This window comes from Nerophis ophidion, linkage group LG06, assembly GCF_033978795.1.
Source record: "Nerophis ophidion isolate RoL-2023_Sa linkage group LG06, RoL_Noph_v1.0, whole genome shotgun sequence".
Lineage (NCBI taxonomy): Eukaryota > Metazoa > Chordata > Actinopteri > Syngnathiformes > Syngnathidae > Nerophis > Nerophis ophidion.
The window spans coordinates 67,742,813-67,769,677 of NC_084616.1; the positions used below are offsets into that span (position 1 = coordinate 67,742,813).

General features: G+C 41.6%; 1 protein-coding gene across 4 annotated transcripts in view; it reads left to right on the top strand.

Annotated features, from left to right (window-relative positions):
• Positions 1-26,865, top strand: part of LOC133555160 (sodium-driven chloride bicarbonate exchanger-like) — a 123,153-nt gene that overhangs the window by 87,653 nt on the left and 8,635 nt on the right. For 3 of the 4 annotated variants that reach the window (XM_061904692.1, XM_061904693.1, XM_061904695.1), the window contains 7 exons: positions 11,878-12,039; positions 12,130-12,381; positions 12,442-12,510; positions 12,732-12,905; positions 13,944-14,066; positions 17,420-17,484; positions 20,619-20,723. In XM_061904692.1, the coding sequence (XP_061760676.1) occupies positions 11,878-12,039; positions 12,130-12,381; positions 12,442-12,510; positions 12,732-12,905; positions 13,944-14,066; positions 17,420-17,484; positions 20,619-20,723 (950 nt within the window). Of the gene's footprint in view, positions 1-11,877; positions 12,040-12,129; positions 12,382-12,441; positions 12,511-12,731; positions 12,906-13,943; positions 14,067-17,419; positions 17,485-20,618; positions 20,724-26,192; positions 26,232-26,865 lie in introns of all 4 variants that reach the window. The other variant, XM_061904696.1, reaches the window with a different exon arrangement.

Genomic DNA, 26,865 nt, shown 5'->3' on the forward strand with positions numbered 1-26,865 from the left:
TCCGCGTTTCCGATCACACCGCTGGCGTCTGCTCCGTAGACGGCCCCCGCTGCTACTAGACTCCGCTGCTTCACAGGCCGCTGGATGTAGCCGCCGATGTATCCCCATGCTAGTTAGCATGTTTAGCACGCCCGCGTCTATCAGTCCAAAACGGCCCGGTATGTCCATATCCAGAAGTGTCTGGCGGTCGTACGTGATCACGGAGTGACCACGATGCGAGCCAGCCATGAAGTCTGCAGAACTGTCCGGCATTTCCGCCAAATGTTCCATCTTTAGCAAGAGCTCCGCAGTGTCGCAGCCCGTCCGGGCGCCGCCATCTTGCATAATAATATTATGTGACTAGGCCGGCACACTGATTGTATGGAGTAAAAGCGGACGTGACGACAGGTTGTAAAGAACGCTTTAAGGCAGTGCCTTTAACCTTCCTCTTGTGTTAGCTTTCTGTTACCATCTCTTATGTTAACGGGTCGGTTTTGACCCATGTTTTAAATCAGCTGTAAAATACACTAAAAACAATTATCTATCATCCAATTTGTTTCTCATCTCTTGGTTACCTTGTTAGGCTTCCTTATCCTTGAAAATATTGGTTTTAATATTTTTGGTTTGGGCCTTTGGGCCTTATTTTGTCAGTATACACCTCGATTTCAATTTTTAAAAATGGTAAAACGAACCTCAAGCGAATCATATAAATAAAAAAAGGTTGTTGTGTTACCTAACTATTACTAAGGGGTATTAGAACACATCTCCTAAATAAATGTGTTTTGTTTATTTTTTCATTTTAAGAATTTTAACTATAGTAACATCTATGGTGTTACGGGTCAATTTCGACCCATATATATTTACTTCAAGAAAAAGGCTAAAAAGTATTTTTTTCAGCAACAGAAATCCAACATCAAACAAACAACCAATCAAGAGAATGAAACCAAGAGAAATAGATTACTAGTTCCAAAACTAATAAAAAAAAACAAAATCAGAGTGGCAAAAAGTGACACTTTTAGTGTCCGTCTTTTGTTTGTTTTTGTACAGGATAACAAGGTAAAATGAGAATCCACTAAAGCTCACATGATTGGGAGAGGAGCTGGCTGTCAGTGTGTTCAGTTTTGGCTCTTATCATTGCTTTATCATCTTATTTTTATAACCGGGTCAAAACCGACCCTAACAACACCAAGGGCATAATTTCTACCAGAGCATTTTATAATTTAGTGAAAAAAATTAAAATGTTTTATTTTGTTGACAAAGAGGTTCCTGACAAAGTCAAAAAGCTTTGATGCAAAAAATAAATGTATGTGGTCTTTTTATGCATTTAAAAACTAAAACGGGTCGGTGCCGACCCTAACACAAGACGAAGGTTAAGGAACGCCCCCAATATTGTTGTCCGGGTGAAAATCGGTAGAAATTCGAGAGTGTGGTTGCCCCGGGAGTCTACCGGGAAAATCTGGAGGGTTGGCAAGTATGAGTATTAGCGGTTAATGCGGTGTTACACTGGAACCGCCGCTGTACAATACCGGCGGGCCAGCACTAATAATAATTTTATATTGCCTCAAGGGCAAAATTAAATTACACGGCGGGCCAAATCTGGCCCGCGGGGCAGAGTTTGACACCCATGTCCTAAATGGTCAGGTACAAGAACATCCCTAGATTTCCACAAGGTCCCAACTTTAGAAAGTCCGTGCTCTGTGTCCAGACGGTACTCCTCTAGCTTGCTTGCTTGTTGTGGGAAAAAAAGAAACAAAATAAGTAAGTCTTCTAGACTTGGAATTGTTTATCTAAACTAGAGTAAGGCAGCAATGAAAATATACTTGGTTTTCTGAGGGTCTAAAGACCTACCTCATGATTACTGCTAGTCTGCTCTCGCCACCGAACCGACGGCTGCTTTGTGAACAAAGCACAGTTATATGCCGGAATTTTCCAATATTGATCCAATTATATCCATTATCTAATAGTTAGTGTTTGCTGATGACCATTAGCACGTAATCATTTCACTCTCGACCCCTGGCCTATCGCACAAGAGTGAGTGCGATCCTCTCCAAGGTTTCTCATAGTCATTCATATTGACGCCCCACTGGGTTGTGAGTTTTTCCTTGCCCTTTTGTGGGCTCTGAACCGAGGATGATAGATAGATAGATCTTTATTGTCATTGAAAAAGTACAATGAAATTTAATTTTCGGCACAGTCCCGCTAAGAGCAGACATACGTTACAGGGGGGGACAAGACGAGACCGCCAACGGATCAGCCACTTGGGGCGCTCCTTAAAAAGGTGAGAAAACGGTGACATTGGGAGAGGAGGCAGGGGGTAACAAAAATATCAGTCTAAGGCTAGACCCTCAGGAGGGGTCCAGACTGAGTCCAAGGGAAAAAACCTCCATAGCAAAGCACATATACATATTACAACATACATCTCGAGATATTTAGCAACAGAGGGAAGGTAGTTCAAGGTCATGGTGGTAGGTCGCAGCTCTCAGGCGCCGACCATCCATTCATCACCCCTATGGGATTTGCGTCGAGGGCGTTGGGTTGGGGTGGTGGGGTGTGTATGTGTGGCGTATATTTTTGTGGGTGTGTGTGTGTGTAAGCCCGCAGTGTGTCTCTGTTCCGCGGCCTTGATGTATTGTGCAGTTGCTAGTCCAAAGCCAACAACAACAGGTGTGTGTCCATGAAAGACAAGAAGAGAGTTTGTTGTGTCTTCGCCGTGCTGTTCTTCTTTTGTATGCGGGTGAAAATAAAAATTGCTTTTCACCCTAAATCGTCTATGACTGGTCCTCAAAACTGTGGGGTAGACAGTCCGATGAAAAAAGGCTCCGCTTTTGCTACCGGAGTTTTTGTTTATTCTGAAGATTTTGACCACAGGAGAGTTACCTGGCATCCTTGACCTCATTTTGGTCAATTGTGAGGCACTGATACGCTGAAATAAGGCAAGTTGGATTAGACGTTTGCCTCAAGCCATCGGCGCCTTACCGCAGCTCAAAGCGGTTGCCTAGCAACCAAAAGCTACGGCGAGTTTACAGCTGTTTTAAAGTGCTTCCAACGTCGCAGAGTGTTATAAGTTGACAGACAAACACCTCAAATTGATCTGTGAACAACACAAGGTACGCATTGTTGGAACAAACAAGTTAAACGTGCTGCAAGTCGCTAAAGTAACTGCCGTTTAAGACACAAGAGGCACTGACGTCATCGATCTGCCACGATGCCAAAAGCTAAAGGGAAGACTGAAAGCCCGAAACCTTCGGTGTCAGCCGACACAGGACACAACTGGGACCAAGATTTGAGACTGGACACAGGACATGATGGGAATCAGGAAGGAGTACTTCTGCCGAGGTATCCCGAGGCGTTCCCAGGCCAGCCGGGAGACATAGTCTTCCCAACGTGTCCTGGGTCTTCCCCGTGGCCTCCTACCGGTTGGACGCGCCCTAAACACCTCCCTAGGGAGGCGTTTGGGTGGCATCCTGACCAGATGCCCGAACCACCTCATCTGGCTCCTCTCGATGTGGAGGAGCAGCGGCTTTACTTTGAGTTCCTCCTGGATGGCAGAGCTTCTCACCCTATCTCTAAGGAAGAGCCCCGCCTACCCGACGAAGGAAACTCATTTCGGCCGCTTGTACCTGTGATCTTGTCTTTTCGGTCATGACCCAAAGCTCATGACCATAGGTGAGGATGGAAACGTAGATCGACCGGTAAATTGAGAGCTCTGCCTTCCGGCTCAGCTCCTTCTTCACCACAACGGATCGATGCAGCGTCTGCATTACTGAAGACGCCGCACCGATCCGCCTGTCGATCTCACCATCCACTCTTCCCTCACTCGTGAACAAGACTCCGAGGTACTTGAACTCCTCCACTTGGGGCAGGGTCTCCTCCCCAACCAGGAGATGGCATTTTTTATTATACTTTTCAATATTGGTTCATCATGATTATTCACAGTAAATTGCTTGCACAATTTAGATGACCCTAAAAAAATATATGTATTTTGACAAATTAAATTTGATTGCCAAAACGTTTAAATTAGGGATGTCCGATCATGTTTTTTTGCTGATATCCGATACTCCGATATCGTCCAATTCTTAATTACCGATAACGATTTATACAGTCGTGGAATGAACACATTATTATGCCTCATTTTGTTGTGATGCCCCTCTGGATTCATCCTACAATGTAACAAGGTTTTCTAAGTAAAATCAACTCAAGTTATGGAAAAAAATGCCAACATGGCACTGCCATATTTATTATTGAAATCACGGTATAGCTCGGTTGGTAGAGCGGCCGTGCCAGCAACTTGAGGGTTGCAGGTTCGATCCCCGCTTCTGCCATCCTAGTCACTGCCGTTGTGTACTTGGGCAAGACACTTTACCCACCTGCTCCCAGTGCCACCCACACTGGTTTAAAAGTAAAAATGAGATACTGGGTTTCATTATGTAAAGCGCTTTGAGTCACTTTGAGAAAAGCGCTATATAAATATAATTCACTTCACTTCTTCACTTACTAAAAATACTCCATGAATTAAAAGAAGATTGGAAAGAAATGAAAGAAGAAATGAAAGAAATAAAAAAAGATCTGGAAAAAGCAATGGAAGAACACAAACAAGATGTGAAAAGTCTGAAGCAAAATATTGAAAGTCTTCAAACTCAAATCCATCCATCCATCCATTTTCTACCGCTTATTCCCTTTCGGGGTCGCGGGGGGCGCTGGCGCCTATCTCAGCTACAATCGGGCGGAAGGCGGGGTACACCCTGGACAAGTCGCCACCTCATCGCAGGGCCAACACAGATAGACAGACAACATTCACACTCACATTCACACACTAGGGCCAATTTAGTGTTGCCAATCAACTTATCCCCAGGTGCATGTCTTTGGAAGTGGGAGGAAGCCGGAGTACCCGGAGGGAACCCACGCATTCACGGGGAGAACATGCAAACTCCACACAGAAAGATCCCGAGCCTGGATTTGAACCCAGGACTGCAAGACCTTCGTATTGTGAGGCAGACGCACTAACCCCTCTGCCACCGTGAAGCCCAAACTCAAATCATCACCAGAAAAAATGAAGTCTCTGATATGTGCCAACAATTGAAGACCTTTCAAGAAGTTATGCGCTAACAAATGAAGACCCTTCAAGGGTCAATAACAGAAACACAACACGACTGCGCCTCATCTTCGCTCCCACTGAAACTAGGATTAATACTGCAGGTATGCCACTACTGCCCTCTGCAGCCCACATCGGGTAATGAAAGTTCACTACACATTATTACCTTTGCTACAGTGTATTACTTTATAACGTGTTCTGATTGATAGTCCGCAAATACAGAATGTTAACAGTACTAAAATTGCATTTCATCAACAAATACAGAAGGCTAAGACATTGTCGTGCAGAGATATGAATACATGTAACTTGTTCAACATGTACAGAATATCAGAAGCAAGCATCTTTGACAATCAAAGCATGATCGTAACAATCAATAAATCAATCAATCAAAGTTTACTCACATAGCCCTTTATCACAAAGGGCTGCAAAAGCAACAACAACATCCTCTGCTCAGATCCCACATCAGGGTAAGAAAAAACCCAACCCAAGGCTCACAACGAGAAACCTTCAAAGGGACTGCAGATGTGCTTCAGAGTTTTGGAGCCCAAATAGAAAACGTTTTAATGCCTGCAGACTTGTTTTGGGCTCTGGGAATCACTAATAAGCCGGGGTTCTTTGAACACATGTTTCTGGCAGGGACATATGGTACAATACAATCGGCAAGATAGGATGGAGCAGGACAGTTTAGTATTTTATACATAAGTAGTAAAACATTAAAGTCGCATTTTAAGTACACAGGAAGACAGTGCAAGTGAACTAATATTGGCGTGATAATCAAACTTTTTTGTTCTTGTCAAAAGCCCAGCAGCCACATTTTGTACCAACTGTAATCCTTTAATGCTAGACATAGGGAAACCCGAAAAAAATACATTACAGTAATCGAGACGAGACGTAACGAACACATGAATAATGATCTCAGTGTCGCTAGTGGACAAAAAAAAAGCTGTTTTTGTGACGCTTGGTGGGCATAGCGATGCTGGATTTGTTATTCCAACGATTCGTCAGGCAAGAACACAGCGTAAGGTAAAAAAAAAATGATTTATTTAACTAATAAAAGGCTAAGAACAAAAATACTGGTGCTAGGCAGAAAAGGCAAACAAAAGGCGCTAGCATGGAAGCTAGGGAAACAAACAGATACACTAACACTTGGCACAAACGCACAAAAAGGGAAAACAAAACAACTAGCATGAGAACTAGGAATAAATAAAGTGTAGCGTGAAAGCTAGCGAGTAAGAACATGGAAAACAGTCGTCACGTGTTGCATGAGAGCAAATTAGGAACCGAGAACGAAATAACAAAAGAGGCAGGCTTAAATAAGGCAGTATTCATGAGGAACAGGTGTACGTCGAAAACAAGGGGCAAGTGAAAACTAATGAGCAACCATGGTAACAGACTAAACAAGGAACTAAGGCAAACATTGGCAGACTATAATACAAAAATGGAACAAAACACAAATATGGAATGATCCGAGCAGCAAATCATAACAGTTTTAGTAACACTCTTAATGTGTGACTCAAATGAGAGAGGCCAGAAGATAATACCAAGATTCTTTACCCACTCGCTTTGTGTAATTGTTTTTTTGTCAAATGTTAAGGTGGGATGCAGAGAATAATTTTGCCACCCCGTACTTTAACTTGAAGTTATTATTAAATAGATGCCGGTGTCTAGCAGGACCGATAATCAGCATTTCCGTTTTCGTAGTGTTCAGATACAAAAAGTTGCTTGACATTTATTGTTCAATTTCTTCTAGACACGCCTCCAGGTGACTACAATCTGGCGTGTTGGTCAGCTTTAGGGTCACATCGAGTTGGGGGTCATCAGCATAACAGTGAAAGCTAACACTTTATTTGCGTGTGATGTCACTTAGCGGCAGCATACAGATGTTGAAATGTGCAGGACCAACAATACAGATTTTGTTTTTAATAATGTGTAAAACTGATATCTAAACATAGTGTTGCTCCTGTTAATGCAAGTGCTTCATAGGAAGAATACAAATTCTGTATTTCTACAAAATCCAAAATCTGGTAAGGCACCAACGGAATGCAGGTTTTTGTTTTTGTTTGATTCTCTTGAAAAGGGTTTGTATGTTCTTATTTCATTAAGCTGTTTGAAAATTATTTTTCAAAACATTTCATTAAAGCGAACTAATTGTCCAGTCATGGTCATTAAAACTTGAAAATGATCTGTTTAGAGCAGGGGTGTCAAATGTACAGCCCGGGGGCCGGATCAGGCCCGCGGACAAGTTTTAACTGGCCCACGGGATGAGTTTGCCGAATATAAAAAATTGCTGAAATTTTTTAATGAAAAGAACTGCTGTTTTAAATGTGTCCACTAGATGTCGCAATAGCAATTTTTTGTATCTTTGCAGATGATGCCACATATGTACAAAATAAACCACATGATGTTAGTACATCAGTCGAGGAAAATGATCAAACTACATAGATAACATCCTGTAATTTGATTTTGATATAATTTTGTATCTTGATAGATTAAAAATGAACACCAATGAGTTGACTGATGAACATTAACACATCATTTATTCAGGAAATAGAAAAAATATATATATACATATATATATTTTTAATTTTTTTAATATTTCCTTATTCAGGAAATATTTTTACATTTTTAAAAAAAAATGTTTTATATTTCCTTATTCAGGAAATATAAATAAAGACAAATAAAGATAGAGTACTATTAACCACAACATATAAGTGTAAAAGAAAACCCCAACAACATTATGACTTGTGCAATTTCAGAATGCGCTTGTCCTATTTCTAAACAAAGAAAACAATCTGAAGTTGTCTTTATTTTTAAGTTATCGTGTCGTGATTTTACCAGTCAGGCCCACTTGGGGGTAGATTTTTCTCCATGTGGCCCCCGATCTAAAATGAGTTTGACACCCCTGGTTTAGAGTATACTTTTTAATGATGAAAACTTACATTTATTTTGAATTGACTATGGACAAACTGCGATTAATCGTAATGAAACATTTAAATTGTTTGACAGCCCTAATATACACACAAATTATTCTACACCACTTTCATCTATTCTTTATTATTCTTATTTTGCCGTTTTTGTGCTTCCCAGATGTTCCAAATGTTTAATTCGATTTTACACCATTCCACCATCAAAATGTTCAATCCATTCAATGCTTATAGGTTTTCATCAAGAATTTTCCAAAAATCCCTGGCTTCACAGAATTCAAACAGGGAACCTGCAAATCAGAGTCCCTCTGCTTTTAGGGATCGTCCTGTCACTTCACTGCGAGCCCCTACCCCTCCAAGAGGGTTGCCGTACCCTATTTGAAAAATACTGTCGTATGTCCGAACTTTTGCATGAGGAAATGTTTTGTATCTGAACTAGAGATGTGCGGATAGGCAATTATATCATTCCCAACCGCATCACCGAAGTCGTCATCCACCCGCCCTCCACCCAAACCAACATTTTATCAGAATCGCAACCGCCCTCCACCCGCCCACTGAAATACATCAGAGGTTGGCCACCTTTACCACTCTCAGAGCTATTTGAACCCATTTCACAGAGTAATGAAGACAATTGGAGCCACTAACATTCTCGCGAATATCTAATTGGCGTTCATCCTGATGACAAGAATATGGGCGTGCTGTGAAGCCGTTGCCTTTGACACCTTCAACAACATGTACAAGCCGATTGTTAGTCCGGCAACATGTTGTGTGCAGCTTCCCCAATCAAACGTACAAGATTGAAGGGCATACTGGGTGATACAGAGTACACTGATGGTTGTGATATAAACAACTTTAACACTTACTAATATGCACCACGCTGTGAAGCCACACCAAACAAGATTGACAAACACATTTCGGGAGAACATCCTCACAGTAACACAACATAAACGCAACACAACAAATACCCAGAATCCTTTATATCCGTGACACTTCCTTAATATATTTTACACCCCCGCGCCCCCAATCCCGCCCACCTCACCGACGCACGGGGGGGGGCTGGCGGACTTTGCTGCTAGCGGGGTGTATAAAATAGTCAGGCTGTGTCATGGATACAAAGGATTCTGGGTATTTGTTGTGTTGCGTTTATGTTGTGTTACTGGGAGGATGTTCTCCCGAAATGTGTTTGTCAATCTTGTTTGGTGTGGCTTCACAGTGTGTCGCATATTACTAAGAGTGTTACAATTGTTTATATCACAACCATTAGTGTACTCTGTGTCACCCAGTATGCCTTGCAGTCGTGTGCGTGTTGCCGCGGAAGTCACACACAACATGTTGCTGGACTGACAAGCAGATCGTACATGCTGTAGAAGGCGACAAAGCCAATGGCTTCATAGCACGCCCTAATACTTATTATCTGGATGACTGCTGGCAGTCATTCCAAAGGATAATAGTGTCTCCTATTGTTTTCTTCGCTTAAATGGCTCTTTGAATGGCAAATGATACCGATCCCAGAACCATGTATATCAAATATTTCCGGATGGTTCAACGGCCACCCGCCCGAATCTAATTCAAATCTATTTTTTCGTCATGTCACCCGCCCGACCCGCGGTTTATCCGCGGACTCCGCGGATGAGACCGCAAACCGCGCATCTCTAATCTCAACCTATTTGAATTTTAGTTGAATACCCTCCCTACCTCTACCCTGTGGCCGACAGGGTGGAGGAGCCAGTTGAGGTGCCTCTTAGATGCCTTTTGCCAGGGCAGACGTAGGACATGTAGGTAGGTAAGACTGATTGATTGATTAAAACTTTTATTACAAACCCCGTTTCCATATGAGTTGGAAAATTGTGTTAGATGTAAATAAAAATGGAATACAATGATTTGCAAAACATTTTCAACTCATATTCAATTGAATGCACTACAAAGAAAACACATTTGATGTTCAAACTGATAAACATTTTTTTTTTGCAATTAATCATTAACTTTAGAATTTGATGACAGCAACACGTGACAAAGAAGTTGGGAATGGTGGCAATAAATACTGATAAAGTTGAGGAATGCTCATCAAACACTTATTTGGAACATCCTACAGGTGTGCATGCTAATTGGGAACAGGTGGGTGCCATGATTGGGTATAAAAACAGCTTCCCAAAAAATCTTTCACAAGAAAGGATGGGGTGAGGTACACCCCTTTGTCCACAACTGCGTGGGCAAATAGTCAAGCAGTTTAAGAACAACGTTTCTCAAAGTGCAATTGCAAGAAATTTAGGGATTTCAACATCTACGATCCATAATATCATCAAAAGGTTCAGAGAATCTGGAGACATCACTCCACGTAAGCGGCATGGCCGGAAACCAACATTGAATGACTGTGACCTTCGATCCCTCAGACGGCACCGTATCAAAAACCGACATCAATCTCTAAAGGATATCACCACATGGGCTCAGGGACACTTCAGAAAACCACTGTCACTAAATACAGTTCGTCGTAACATCTGTAAGTGCAAGTTAAAGCTCTACTATGCAAAGCGAAAGCCATTTATCAACAACATCTCTGGGCCCGAAATCATCTAAGATGGACTGATGCAAAGTGGAAGAGTGTTCTGTGGTCTGAGGAGTTCACATTTCAAATTGTTTTTGGAAATATTGGACATTGTGTCATCCAGACCAAAGGGGAAGCGAACCATCCAGACTGTTGTTGACGCAAAGTTCAAAAGCCAGCATCTGTGATGGTATGGGGGTGCATTAGTGGCCAAGGCATGGGTAACTTACACATCTGTGAAGGCACCATTAATGCTAAACGGTACATACAGGTTTTGGAACAACATATGCTGCCATCTAAGCGCCGTCTTTTTCATGGACGCCCCCGCTTATTTCAGCAAGACAATGCCAAACCACATTCAGCAAGTGTTACAACAGCGTGGCTTTGTAAAAAAAGAGTGCGGGTACTTTCCTGGCCCGCCTGCAGTCCAGACCTGTCTCCCATGGAAAATGTGTGGCGCATTATGAAGCGTAAAATACGACAGTGGAGACCTCTGACTGTTGAAGAGTTCCACTTTCAAAGCTTCAACAATTAGTTTCCTCAGTTCCCAAATGTTTATGAGTGTTGTTAAAAGAAAAGGTGATGTAACACAGTGGTGAACATGCCCTTTCCCAACTACTTTGGCACGTGTTGCAGCCATAAAATTCTAAGTTAATTGTTATTTGCAAAAAAAAAATAAAGTTAATGAGTTTGAACATCAAATACGTTGTCTTTGTAGTGCATTCAATTGAATATGGGTTGAAAAGGATTTGCAAATCATTGTATTCTGTTTATATTTACATCTAACACAATTTCCCAATTCATAAGGAAACGGGGTTTGTAAAACAAACTTGCTTTCCTTCATACTTTCTAAAACAAGCCGTTTGGAATTTGCACAACTTGTGACATTTTTCAAAGATGTGACATCAGCGGATAGCTCCATATATGGTAAAGGTTTACCTGAAGAGTTTTGCGCGAGTCTGCCGTTGTAGTCTGATGCATTTAATTGAATATGGTTTGAAAAGGATTTGCAAATCATTGTATTCTGTTTATACTTACATCTAACACAATTTCCCAACTCATATGGAAACGGGGTCCGTAGTAAATTACACAATACAGTACATATTCCGTAAAATTGACCACTAAATGGTAACACCCAAATAAGTGTTTTACCTTGTTTAAGTCGTTAATCAATTCAAGGCCTTTGTTCCTTTGGTGGATTTAGGAGAACTGGCCGGAGACTGGTAAGTCTGGGCTTCCCTTTTGAGACTGCTGCCCCTGCGATCTGGACCTGGATAAACACAAGAAAATGGATGGATTGCTGTAAAAGGTCACAGCTTTCCTTTCTGTATTGATTTTAGCCAACCAGAGATGATCGTGGCTGGCTGATCAACCCTGTGGGACCTAACCCGTGGTGGACCACCATCATCACCTTCATCCCTGCTCTCCTGTGCACCATCCTTATCTTCATGGACCAACAGATCACTGCCGTTATTATCAACAGGAAGGAACACAAACTGAAGGTATGTCCATTAACACCTGTAAATTACGTCATCGCTTGCCGGGGACTTAAAGCTGTATAAATCATTGTGGTCTTGGGTCTAATCTTCCAGAAAGGCTGTGGCTACCACCTGGATCTGTTTGTGGTCGGGGTGATGCTGGGCGTGTGCTCCGTGATGGGTCTACCGTGGTTTGTGGCAGCCACCGTGCTCTCCATCTCCCATGTCAACAGTTTGAAGCTGGAGTCTGAGTGTTCTGCTCCTGGTGAGCAGCCGAAGTTCCTGGGTATTCGTGAGCAACGCTTCACCGGGCTCATGATCTTCACCTTAATGGGCTGCTCTGTGTTCATGACGTCGATGTTGAAGGTCCGGAATAGATACATAAATACTTAAAGTATTTTATTTAAACATGGGTTTTGATTGCAGTTCATTCCAATGCCTGTGCTGTATGGAGTGTTTCTCTACATGGGAGCCTCCTCACTTCGAGGGATTCAGGTGAGGAACCGTTATTTATTTTTATTTTATCTATTCTTTTTTACTCTTTCAACGATGAAATTTTGCATAATGTAACTGTGGAGGAGCGGCTGCACGACTGCACAGTCACCTGTTTATGCCTACCCACTGCCTAAAGCTGTAACAAAGGGGAAAATATCGAATCATATTATTTAGTTTGTTTCTTGCTATCACCTCAAAAAATATATTTCTGAACTCTGCAGTTCTTTGATCGTCTCCGGCTGTTTGGGATGCCGGCCAAACACCAGCCAGATTTCATTTACCTTCGCCATGTTCCACTGAGGAAGGCTCACCTCTTCACCATCATCCAGCTTAGTTGTTTGGTGATGCTGTGGGTCATCAAGACATCCAAGGCCGCCATCGTTTTCCCAATGATGGTAAAAGCAATACACTTTCTATGCTGTTGTGCACCAACATTGCTGACTTCTACAGTAGTGCTCACTCCACATTCTCTACTGTTCATTAGTTTTACCATATTTAACCTACTGTGTGGAAGTCTGGGGGAATAATTATAAAAGCTCATTAAACTCAATAACTATACTTCAGAAAAGAGCTGTACGCATCATCAACAAGGTTGGATATCTGGACCATACTCATTCACTATTCTTACAGTCAAGAATATTGAAATGTAATGATATAATTTTGTATCAAACTGCACAAATAATGAATACAGCCAAAATAAATAAACTCCCAGGAAGCATTCAAAAATTGTTCAGCACACGAGAGAGGGATTATAATTTAAGGGGAAATTTTAATTTCAAAATGCTTAGTTGTGGAACGACCATCAAAAGTTTTTGTATTTCAATCTGTGGAGTGAAACTATGGAATGGTTTGAATGTGGAGTTAAAGCAATGTCCAAACATAAACCAGTTTAAAAAGAAGTACAGGTACATGGTATTCCAGAGGTACAGAGATGAAGAAGGGCTTTGATATTGGGTTTCTTGTGTTACAAAAGAGTTAGGGGCTGCCCATTGAGGCACTGGTACTGCTGCTTTTTTCATGATACTATTTCCATGAGCACTTGTGGTAACGGTGTGGCTATGTATGTGTGTAGTGTGCATTAGTATGTATATATTTATCATTTATGTATATACAAGTTCATTAAGTTTGTACATAGAGTGAACAAGGAAGTTCGAGCTCAGAGTAATTTATGATTTAAAGAAAAGGGGTGCGATTAAATAAGTGTATACTTCTTCTCACTCCTTTTCAAATATGTAAAAAAAAAAAAAAAAAAAAAGTCGAATGCTCATTTGTTTTTGTTTTTTTTTATTCTCCATTGTTTTCATTTTGTTATAATAGCCTTTAAGGCTATAGCACTGTATTGGATCATGCTTGCTCTTGGTTTTTTTTGCATATTTAAAATAAAAATATATAATCAATCAATCAGTAGTTTCTGTATCCATTCTTTTTTTCAGGTCTTGGCGCTGGTCTTCATCCGGAAGCTTCTGGACTTTATCTTTACCAAGAGAGAACTGAGCTGGTTAGATGACTTGATGCCAGAATGGAAGAAGAAGAAACTCGAGGATGCTGCTCAAGAGGTGCAATAATAAATTATCAGGTTAACCACACATGCTATATCGACAAAATGTCAGGTTAATTTACCATGACTACAACTACTTTTAACTTGGCTGGACAAAAGAAGAATGCATCTGTGTTGGCAACTCCAAATCTGTTTCTTTGCATTCTGTGATATTGATACTTCAGGTGTTGTGTTTGAATGAAAATGTGTTTAAATTGAACTTCAATAGCATTTGTTTTCAAATACACAGTCTTGAAAGGTGTGTCCAGTTTGGGGGTCTCGGTATCCTGTTTTTGCCGTTTAAAGGCCTACTGAAACCCACTACTACCGACCACGCAGTCTGATAGTTTATATATCAATGATGAAATATTAACATTGCAACACATGCCAATACGGCCGGTTTAGTTTACTAAATTGCAATTTTAAATTTCCCGTGGAGTTTCTTGTTGAAAATGTCGCGGAATGATGATGCGTGTGCGTGACGTCACTGACTGTAGAGGACATATTAGCGCAGCACCATTTGCGGCTAAAAGTCGTCTCATTTCATTGCACAATTAATCAGTATTCTGGATATCTGTGTTGCTGAATCTTTTGCAATTTGTTCAATTAATAATGGAGAAGTCAAAGTAGAAAGATGGAGTTGGGAAGCTTTAGCCTTTAGCCACACAAACACACGGTGATTCCTTGTTTAAAATTCCCGGAGGTGAAGCTTTACTATGGATCAGAGCGGTCAAGCGAACATGGTTCCCGACCACTTGTCAACCGGCAGGTTTCGGTGAGAAAATTGTGTTAAAAAATCGCCTTTTACCGGAGATCTGTTGAGTTTGCGTCGTCCTTGTATCTGCCGTGACTTCGTTCAAGACACCCGTGGACACACCCCTCCGACTATCAGGTACTATTTAATCTCACTAAAACACTAGCTACACAATATAAAGATAAGGGATTTCCCAGAATTATCCTATTAAATGTGTATAAAAACATCTGAATCCGCCCCTTTATTTTATTTTTTATTTTTTTTTTTCTAGTCCTTCGCTATCAATATCATCATCCACAAATCTTTCATCCTCGCTCAAATTGTTGTTTTCTCGGTCCGAATAGCTCTTGCTGCTGGAGGCTCCCATTATAAACAATGTGAGGACGTGAGGAGCCCTCACCCTTGTGACATCATCGTCTGCGACTTCCGGTAAAGGCAAGGCTTTTTTATCAGCACCAAAAGTTGTGAACTTTACTCATTGATGTTCTCTACTAAATCCTTTCAGAAAAAATATGGCAATATCGCGAAATGATCAAGTATGACACATAGAACGGACCTTCTATCCCTGTTTGAATAAGAAAATCTCATTTCAGTAGGCCTTTAAGGATGACGTGGTCCTCATGGCTTCATCAAGCTGCAACTTTTAGCATTTAGAGTGTTAAGCTTTTGGGACGAGACTCAGCACCTCTAAATCTGAGCTAATGGTTCTCAGCTGGAAAAGGTTGATGTTTTAACTTGTGGCAGTGCGTGCATGTGGTGGTTGTTAACAGACTATATGTTATATGTAAAATTGTAAATTGTTCTTTAAGTCCAATACGAAAGGCCCAGTGTGTTAAATGCCTTTTAATTTGAATTTCTGTCTTCTAAGATGGTTCTTTGAGTCCAATAAGAAATGTATGTTTAATTTTTTTCATCAGATTTTCTGTACAATTGGAGCCGATAATGACAATTTTGTGGTACTCTTTATTTAGAAAAGTATCGAAATGTATCAAAATACATTTCAAAAGCACAAACAATAAAAACACATGTTGGCTGTCTCTGTCGGTGTAATATGCAAACTATTTGTTGAACACAAAACATTATGGTCATAAAAAAATCCATAAAATAGCCACATTGTTTTGCAAACCAAAGGGTTCAAAGCAATGGAAAAAAACTAGGAGCTTGTAGCCCGGAAAATACAGTCTATAGCTATGGCTACATATAGAGCACAAACTATACAAGCTACATCCAGACATTGACATACATGGCTAAGTCCTGTATAGAGTTTGTCCGACTTCTTACACTAGGTCCATTAAAGGCCTACTGAAATGATATTTTCTTATTTAAACGGGGATAGCAGGTCCATTCTATGTGTCATACTTGATCATTTCGCGATATTGCCATATTTTTGCTGAAAGGATTTAGTAGAGAACATTGACGATAAAGTTTGCAACTTTTGGTCGCTAATAAAAAAGCCTTTACCGGAATTATGTGTGCGTGACGTCACGAGTTGCAGGGCTCCACACATATTCACATTGGTTATATTGGGAGCCACCAGCTGTAAGAGCAATTCAGACGGAGAAAGCGACAATTTCCCCATTAACTTGAGCGGGGATGAAATATTTTTGAATTAGGATATTGATAGTGAAAGACTAGGAAAAAAAAAAAAAGTGACGGCTCCGGGCGGCGGCAGTGTGAGCGTTTCAGATGTAATTAGACACATTTACTAGGATAATTCTGGAAGATCCCTTATCTGCTTATGGTTTTAATAGTGTTTTAGTGAGATTGTAAAGACATACCTCAAGGTCGGATGGCTGCGGTGAACAGGCAGTGTCACAGAGAGAAGCCGAGGAGCCAAGCAACCAGCTGCCTTTTTTGACCGCTGCTGCAGGACGACGAATAATCCAATGATGTCTCCGGTAAGATATATATATCACAATTTTCCCATCCAAAAACATGCTGGTTGACGTAGAGAAAACATGTTCGCTTGACCGCTCTGCTTCACAACAAACAAAGAAACACCGGCTGTGTCTCGGTGCTAAAGACAGCTGCAATCCATCGCTTTCCACCAACAGCATTCTTCCTTATAGTCTCCATTATTAAATGAACAAACTGCAAAAGATTCAGAAACACAGATGTCCCGAATACTGTGTAATTATGCGATTAAAGCAGACGACTTTTAGCCGCTAGTGGTGCATCGCTAATATTTCCTGACAGTCCGTGACGTTTTTAACAAGAAACTCGCGGGAAATTTAAAATTGCAATTTAGTAAACTAAAAAGGCTGTATTGGCATGTGTTGCAATGTTAATATTTCATCATTGATATATAAACTATCAGACTGCGTGGACAGTAGTAGTGGGTTTCAGTAGGCCTTTAAATGTTAGCCAGAAGTCAACGATGTCAACCACCTGTTCTGTTGCCTCTATATATAATGGGACCAACATATTTGTCAATTTGTGCTGTCCTGTGATTGAACATGAGCTCATACAGTTGTCTTGTACAGATCCCCCAATATTTTAGTCTGTCCACTCATTGTGTCCTCTGTCTATACTGATTGGTCAACTAGGCTTCAGATCTAGTGCAAATACCACTTTATGTTGCTTTAAATGCTGCTTATGTTTTCATTGTCTTTCCTCAGGAGGAGCACAGTATTATTGCAGAAGAAGAAGGCATTGTGCAGGTCCCACTTGAAGAACACCTCAAGTAAGTATGTAATGACCACGGTGTCACTTTTGAGATTAAAGATGAAAATGTCCTTAATTTCAAACAGGCTGCATTTGAAACGGAATGCTTGTTTTACAATACTTTAATATTCTGAAAAAAATATATAAACGCAACACTATGGTTTTTGCTCACATTTTTCATGAATTGAACTCAAAGATCTAAAACTTTTACTATATACACAAAATGCCAACTCCTCCCAAGTATTCTTAACAAATCTGTCTAAATCTGTGTTAGTGAGCATTTTTCTTTGCCAAAAAATTCTATCTCATCTCACAGGTGTGTCATATCAAGATGCTGATTAAACAGCATGATTGTTGCACATGTGTGCTTGAGGCTGCCCACGATAAAAGGCCCCTCTGAAATGTGAAGTTTCGCTTTATCGGGAGTTTAGGGGGTTCATTCAGAAAAAGCAGTCAATATCTGGTGTGATCACCGTTTGCCTCACACAGGCAACACATCTCCTTCGCGTAGTCAATCAACAGGTTGTTGACAGTGGCCTGTGGAATGTTGGTCCACTCCTCTTCAATAGCTGTGCAAAGTTGCTGGATATTGGCAGGAACTTGAACACGCTGTCGTGTACGACGATCCACAGCATCCCAAACATGCTCAATAGGTGACATGTCCGGTGAGTATGTTGGCCATGCAAGAACTGGGATGTTTTCAGCTTCCAGGAATCGTGTCCAGATCTTCGTAACATAAGGTAATGGTCTCGGGTGAATGGTACAACCATTGACCTTAGGATCTCATCACAGTATCTCTGTGCATTCAGAATGCCATCAATAAAATGCACCTGTGTTCGTTGTCCATAACATATACCATAACCCCACACCTACTATGGACCATTTCATTCACAACGTTGCCATCAGCAAACAACTTTCCCACATGACGCCACTTGCTGTCTGCCATTTGCCCTGAACAGTGAAAAACGGGATTCATCTGTGAAGAGAACACTTTTCCGACGTGCCTGATGCCATCAAATGTGAGCATTTGCTCACTCAAGTCGGTTAAGAAAACAAACTGCAGTAAGTTTGAGACCTCGATGAGGATGACGAGCCTCCAGATGAACTTCCCTGATACGGTTTCTCACAGTTTGTGCAGAACATATTTGGTTGTGCAAACACATTGTTGCAGCAGCTGACCAAGTGGCTGGTCTCAGAGAATCAGGACGGTGAACCTACTGGACGTGGATGTCCTGGGTATGATCTGCAGTTGTGAGGCCGGTTGAATGTACTGCCAAATTTTCTGAAACGCCTTTGGAGACGGCTTATGGTAGAGAAGTGAACATTCAATTCAGCCATTGTTAAATCTGTGGCATTGTGCATTGTAATACAACTGCACATTTATTGTGGGCAGCCTAAGGCACACCTGTGCAATAATCATGCTCTTTAATCAGCATCTTGATATGCCACACATGTGAGGTGTAATGGATTATTTTGGCAAAAAGTAATGCTTGCTATCACACATTTAGACAGATTTTTGAACAATATTTGAGAGGAATAGGTATTTTGCATATGCAAACGTACAATTCAAGTTTTAGATCTTTGAGTTCAACTCATGAAATATGGGAGCAAAAACAGAAGCATTGCCTTTATACTTTTGTTCAGTGTAAGTATACTGAGGAAACTGTAGTTAATTCCTGACAGTGGTGTGCTGTCACAAATCCATTACTGTGTTTTGTAGACACATTTTGACAGTGTCATGCTGCCCCAAATCCAATATTGTCCATGTGCAGAAATTACAATTGCTCTTCGCTTCTTTTTCCTCTGCACATCCATTTATTTGTGAATATATTTTTTTAACCGATTTCTGAACACTAAATGGGTGAATTTTGGCGAATTAAACGCCTTTCTATTATTCGCTCTCAGAGCGGTGACGTCACAACGTGACATCACCTAGGTAGTCAATCCGCCATTTTCTCAAACACATAACAGACATCGAGTCTAATCAGCTCTGTTATTTTCCGTTTTTTCGACTGTTTTCCGTGCCTTGGAGACATGCCTCGTCGGTGTGTTGTCGGAGGGTGTAACAACACGATCAGGGACGGATTCAAGTTGATTTACGTGGAGTGTGCATCGATTAGCACGGCGTGCTATTTAGGCTAGCTGTATCTACATTAGTAGCTATATTTGCATCCAGCCTTTACCTCCACCCACATTTAATGCCAAACAAACATTTACCAAACGATGGATTTAAGTTGCTCCAGTGTAACAAGATGCGTATGTACAGTTGGTCTGCACATTTTACCGGCGATGCTAAGGCAGACATGGCACAGAGATCTATGGATATCCTGCAGATGGATTTCCAATGATAAAGTCAACGAAATCACAAAGGTGAGTTTTGTTGATGTTATTGACTTATGTGCTAATCAGACATATTTGGTCACGCCATGACTGCCAGCTAATCGATGCTAACATGCTATTTAGGCTAGCTGTATGTACATTTGTAGCTATATTTGCATCCAGCCTTTCTCTCCACCCACATTTAAAGCCAAACAAACACTTACCAATCAACAGATTTAAGTTGCTCCAGTGTCACAAGATGCGAAAGTCCCGATCGTTTGGTCTGCACATTTTACCAGGGATGCTAAGGCAGACAATCGCCGAATAGCGTCAATAGCTATTCGCTGAATAGCTTCAGTTTTTTCTTCAATTTCATTCTCGCTATCTGCTTCCATACTCCAACCATCTGTTTCAATACATGCGTAATCTGTTGAATCGCTAAAGCCGCTGAAATCCGAGTCTGAATCCGAGCTAATGTCGCTATATCTTGCTGTGCTATCTGCCCTGTTGGCATCACTAAATGACGTCACAGGAAAATGAACGATGGCTTTGAAGATAGCAAATATCGGGCACTTTAAAGCCTTTTTTCGGGATATTCCATGATGGGTAAAATTTTGAAAAAAAACTTCGAAAAATAAAATAAGCCACCCCGAACTGATTTTTATTGGTTTTAACCCTTCTATAATTGTGATAATGTTCCCCTTTAAGCACTCGAAATAATGAATGTAAGTATGAATGTGCACCAGCTGAAACACAGCCATTGTTAACAACTGTTTCCATGCTGTGTTTGGTATTTTTTAAATATATTTTATTTTTTGCTCAATCATTTTGAAGGAGCGACCCAGCGACAGTGAACATTACTGATGAGATGTCCAAAGGCTCTTTTGGAGACGTATGGAAGGGTGTCAGTCCTGTGGAAAAAGATCCTCCTGCTAAAAGGTAAACCTTTTTTCCAAGAAAAAAAACCCAGACATTGTGTGTTTAGGTCCATAGTGGTTTACAGTATGTCCATCTATACATGTCCATTCTGTCCCAGATCTATTTTATGATGTAAATTACATTAGTTAGTTTACCCATACAATGATATGAACAGCAAAAATTATTATTTTATCGTTGTGACGTAGTAGCTCCGTCAGGATTGGCAGGTGACACACACACACACACACACACCTACACAAAGATATACACACATGCACACACACACACAACAAACCACATGTACACACTTTCAATCCGGTGACCGCGTAGCTTTCATTTAGCCCGGCAGAACATCAACAGAGCACATTCGATGCCTATGACTATCCTCATTATCCATAATCTACGTTTCTGGCCAAACATAAAAGTATTCACAACTTGCTTGGTCATTTTCGCGGCCGTCGAAGTCAAGCTGAGCTGAAGTCATTGCTCGCATTTTTAAAGCATCATTGTGGGGCGCATTTCGGTGACCTCAACGTCAGGGTGAGGGTTCGAGGATTTAGAAAGAAGCCTTTGCCTGACATTGAGAGGAGTATTGGGTTGGAGATAGTGGTGGTTGGAAGCTGAGGAGCATTGTTTTCCATGTTGTACTATTACAAAGAAGATAATAGACTTTAAGTATTTATCCAGTACATGAAGTACTGTTTATTTTTATTGTAATTATTTCGGCCATATTCTTTTGGAATTTTTTTTATGACACTTTTCACCATTTTTGTATTTTTTCACTTATTTTTTGCCATTGTTTAAGAAGAAAAAAACACTTTTAAGTTTTTCTCTTATAACTTGCCTATTTTTCACCCTAATTGTCGGGATTGAACCCCACGACAGATGGTGTCAAAAGTTGGATGGTAAGTCGTGAAATTACCTTCACATATAAAAGCCACACAGGGCTGCGCTCCCAAAAACAGCAAGAAAAGGGTAAAGACTGTGAATAGCCCAAAATGGATATTGTCAGAGAAGTAAAGGCTTTAGCAGAGGAGGAGGACTAAACCAGTGTCTATGCACCAGAACAAGCTGGGCGTTCAACACCAGTGCCAGGCGGAGAGTTTCTGGCAATGATGAGAGATTTTATGGCTGGGAAGAAGAAGAGAGAGTATTTGTTGGCTTAGCTCAGAAGCCTCAGATACTCCCTCTCACCTCACCAGCAACCCAGTTTCAAACGCCTGCGCCACAGACTTTGGAACAGCTTTGCCTTGTTATGTCATTTCTGCTGGACAGTGAAGAGCCACCTAGACTTCAATGGAGATATTACACTGTCAAAAGTTCCTCTATATTAGGCAGGTGATGACCTTAAGAACTATTTATTATGGTTTGAGTGCATTGCTAGTACCTGGAGATGGCCAGAGAATGAATGGGTCTGCAGACTAGTTCCACTCCTGTCTGGGAAGGCGCTAGAAGCATTCACGGCGATGTATGAAGACAAAGCTCAACGTTACCCAGACCTGAAGGCAGCATTGCTGGTAAAATTCAAGATCTCTACAGAGACTTACCATCAAAAATTCTGGGCCGCAACTGTGCCTTCTGGTGAGCGCTCCAGTGGGACTTATCATAGTCTGAATGGCCTTTATCAAAGTTGGATAAGGCCAAAGCAGCACACCAAAGAACAAATTGGTGAGACCATCATCTTGGAGCAGCTGCTTCGAGTGCTCTCAGTGCATTATCGTACCTGGGTGAAAGAACATCAGCCCACCGAATGGCTTGGAGCAGCTAAACTGGCTATGCAGTACTTCAACGGGCTCCGATGTGGACTAGCGGCTTATGTCCCCAGCACTTCTCACTGTCCAGCATTCCGTCCAGCAATCCATCCTCCTCCAGTCAGACGGACACAACAGCCAGTAAGCGCCAAGTTGCACCAACACTGCCCTAAACCAGCGGCCAGCCCTGAGGACAGAATTTGTGACCATTGCCAGCAACCAGGCCATACAGCCTCTGTGGGTCCCATACGAAGAGCCAAAGTTGCAACCGCTTGCTATGCACCCCAACCTGAGATCAGCAGAGATCAGGAAGGCAAATTGCAACAATTTCAAACGGTGTATCAATGGAAAAAAGGTTACTGCTTTGTTGGAAACTGGCAGTTTAATGTCACCTTTACAGTACAATTTAGTACCCGTTAACAGTGTGGACTATAGCAGACAAGCAGACATTTTATCTGTTCATGGGGACATGCAGCCTAATCCCAAAATTGATTTAAATGTGACAATAGATGAACACTCATTGGCTGACTTTTAGGGTGGTAGAAAATGTACGAGTGGATATCATTTGGGGATGTGACATGCCCGTTCTTGTAGCGTTTTATTTTATGAAAACAAAACAACCGGGGAACACTTACGGTGGAAAGAATGCTAAGGCTAACACAAATACTACTGCAAAGACATGTATGAATGTCTGTGGTTAAGAGGGCCCAAGCCGAAATTGGTGTCCAACCTCTCCCAGACCTTGATGATAGTATATACTGTATAAGGGAGGAATAAAAGGACCTAGAAAGTTGAGGCGCCAACAGCAATTTGAAAATCACTTAAAGCCTTTTGACACAAAATATTTTTTTACTGATATGTGGAGTGGGTTAGGTCACGATTTTACACTGACATCCAAACATATTGTTCAACATGCCACACATGTCAAATATCATGCCCTGCCAGCAAGTCAGACAAAGCCCTCGTTTGTCGAGGTACATTGTGGGTCCGCTGGTGAAGAGCTGTCGGTGACACCAGTATATTCTTCTTGTGTGCAATTATGCCACCGGATTCCCTGAAGCCTTCCCACTTTCATTTCGTATCATTGCACCGGCTGTCCATGCACTGGTGCAACTCTTTTGAAGAGCGGGACCCCCAGATGAAGTGCTGACGAATCAGGGCACTAACTTCACCTCCAAGCTATTGCAGCTGTTTGAAAATCCACCGGGAATTAAGTCTATCATCGCCAAACAGATGGACTTGCTGAAAGACTCAACCAGAACCTGAATAGGAGGTAACAGAAATTTGTGGATGATACCAGAGAGGACTGGCACCGTTGGCTTCCATTTATACTCTTCACCTGCGGGAGGTTCCCCAAGCATCAACAGGATTTTCACCCTTTAGACTTCTATATTACTGTGACGTCCAAGGCCCATTGGACCTACTCTGGAAGAACTGGGAAGCCTCAACACCCGCGTCAAATGACCATGGAGTGATCCAATACCGGCTCCAGATGACAGGCAGGTTGGCCAGGTAACAAGAGAAGGCTCAAGAGAACCTGCAGGAGGCCCAGAAAACGCAAAAGATCTGGTATGACAAACAAGCACGTCAGCGTGACTTCCAGCCAGGGCAAAGGGTTCTTCTTCTTCTTCCTTACTCCAGTAGTAAATTGCTTGCAAAGTGGCAAGGTCACTTTACAATCATTCGTCGTATGAGCACGGTCACTTATGAGATATTCCAACCTGACTAAAAGAAACAAAAACAAACATACCATGTGAACCTACTTCAATTATGGAAATAAGTTTAAGCTCCAACTCATGTAGTGTCACTGGTGAAAGACATTCAGATTGAATAAGAGGAAGATTCCAGTGTAGCGGTAGTCACCAAGATAAGCACGGAACTGGCACCACAGCTTCGGCAGGAGTTGCAAGAAGTACCATCCCTCCGTAAATTGAGCCTGCAATCCGGCTTTAGGAGGCTCATCCACTCCGCCAGCGACAGTATCACGTTCCACAGCATCTGGTGGAGAAATTACGCAGAGTGGTCGAGGCCATGCTTGAAATAGGAGTCATTGAGCCATCAAATTCAAAGTGGTGGCACGTTGGTCATTGTCGGCTAAAAGTCTGGATCTCTCCGCATCTGCTTTGACATCCGCAAGTTAAAATCCATCTCGGAATTTGATGCCTACCCAATTCTGCAAATAGAAACATTTCCAGAAAGGATTGGATCAGCAGCTCTCCCGTCCAAAGGCAAAACCCAGTAACTCAATTTTGGTCAAAACTGAGCTGATAATAATTTTGGAGTTCCTAGGTGATATGCTTTACATTAGTGTATGCGATATTGTAATTTGTTCCATAAGTAAGCTGTTACGCGCATGGCAGGACCTAGCAACTACCACATAACCGCGTAGATACAACAGAAAAACCTAGTATCTCAAGGGACCAATTGAGTTTTCTTTGTCAGTCGCCTTATTGTCTTTAATGAGACATTTGCACGAATGGGGGCCGACGGTCAACCTGATTATGTGATATTATGGCAGGAAGGGATATTTGGAAGATTGGCCCAGGACGTTGCAAGCACCTTCATTAAATGTATTATTCTTGGTTCTTCCCCTTGCATACTCTTTTGGGCAGATAACTGTGGAGGTCAAAATTAAAACTGGACGCTGTACACGGCTCTTGCCCAATGTGCAAACGCGGAATGGGGCCCACCCGAGATTGTGATAAAATATCTGGAGAAAGGGCACACATTCATGAGAGCAGATTCAATCCATGGCTCAGTCGGCAAGAAAATGAAAGCTCCAGAAAACATCTATTCGTTTGATGACTTTGTAGATCTTTGTAAGACAGCATCAAGATAGATTGGTTTTCCTTTGTTTTCTCAAAATCAGCTAGAAGTGAGTTACTAGGTGTTGCCTTTGGACGGGAGAGCTTACATCACTACACTGGTTATCGGCAGAGGTTTTTGGGCAGGCGCCCCTTTGAGCCAGCGAGTCAGCCATACATTGTGTTCCGGACCCCTGGTGGGTTATTTCAATTTCCTGTTAAGCCTTTTGGACTGCAATGAGCACCAGCGACTTTCCAACAATGAGAAGCTGTAAGCGGGGGACGCACAACCCAACAGCTTGCTAGAAATACCATGAATTGATTAACGTGGACCCCGACTTAAACAAGTTGAAAAACTTATTCGGGTGTTACCATTTAGTGGTCAATTGTACGGAATATGTACTGAACTGTGCAATCTACTAATAAAAGTATCAATCAATCAATCAATCAAATCCAGGGCTTTTGTTGTTTCCACTCTTAGTTGCGTGTTCTCCCAGTCCCTTGTTTGTGCGCTGTCTTTTGATTATATTAAATAATATTATTTTACTCACTTTACTCTGCTTTTTTGGTGTCACGCCGCTTAGCTGCGTTTCAGCTTCCTGACAAATGTATGTGTTGTATGGACACATAACGGCTCTGTGGGGTCAAATGCTTGCTGATTGGTTTGGGGACTAAGTATTTCGCTCAATGTTATTTTTCTACCCTCTTGTCTCTCTCCCTACTACAACGGAGTACTGTTCATATCTTTGTAATGGAGTAAACTTGCAAAATAAGCATTGAATATTGTTAGTGTCGTAGCAATAGAGGTGTATTAAACATCCCTTTTTACAAATTCATATGTGTGTATACATGGCCTGCTTTAAATGATGTCCACCATGTAGGCTAACATAGAACCTCCTGCATTGCCTCTCTCCATCTCATTCCACCCCCTCAAGATCCCCTTCCTAACCTCTCAGAAGCTGAGAAGCAAAAAGGTGAGTCTTGCACTGTTGCGCTTGGTGAGGCTTGAAATGGCTGCATGTTAGATGCAGTGATTTAGGGGTGTAAGGGTACGTCGTAGTCACAGTTTGTTATGAACCGCAATTCTCTACATTTTGGGAACGTAATCAAAAACAAAAACTAGGAAACAACATAGAGGAATATTTGCCTCATCTTTTCTGCCGATACCAATTATTTTATTATGTCATCGACTCTTGATTTGAACTCCTGGTACCGCCAGGTGCTTCCAATTACACACTTGTGTGTATGATCAGAGCTCCAGTGGTCAGTAACTATGTGCACATGGATACCTTTAATCGGATGAAAAGCCCTAACGGGAATAAAAATGTTTCATATAAACATGTCGTTCGGAATATTCTGACCCAATCACACATGTTCGGTTTTAAAATTGATTTCGTATCGAGACAGGTGTTTTATGACGAAAGCACATCTTCTGAAATGTGCATGTCTTTGATGTCAGCTATACTTTGGTGGTGGAGCGGGGTTTAAATTTAATAGTTTTGGAATGTAGCCACTGTTTTGCTGCCAAGTTTCATATAGTGAGGGATGTCAAAGACAGGTAACGTGGGCGTCCCAAGAAGACAACACCCTAAGACAGGGGTCGGCAGC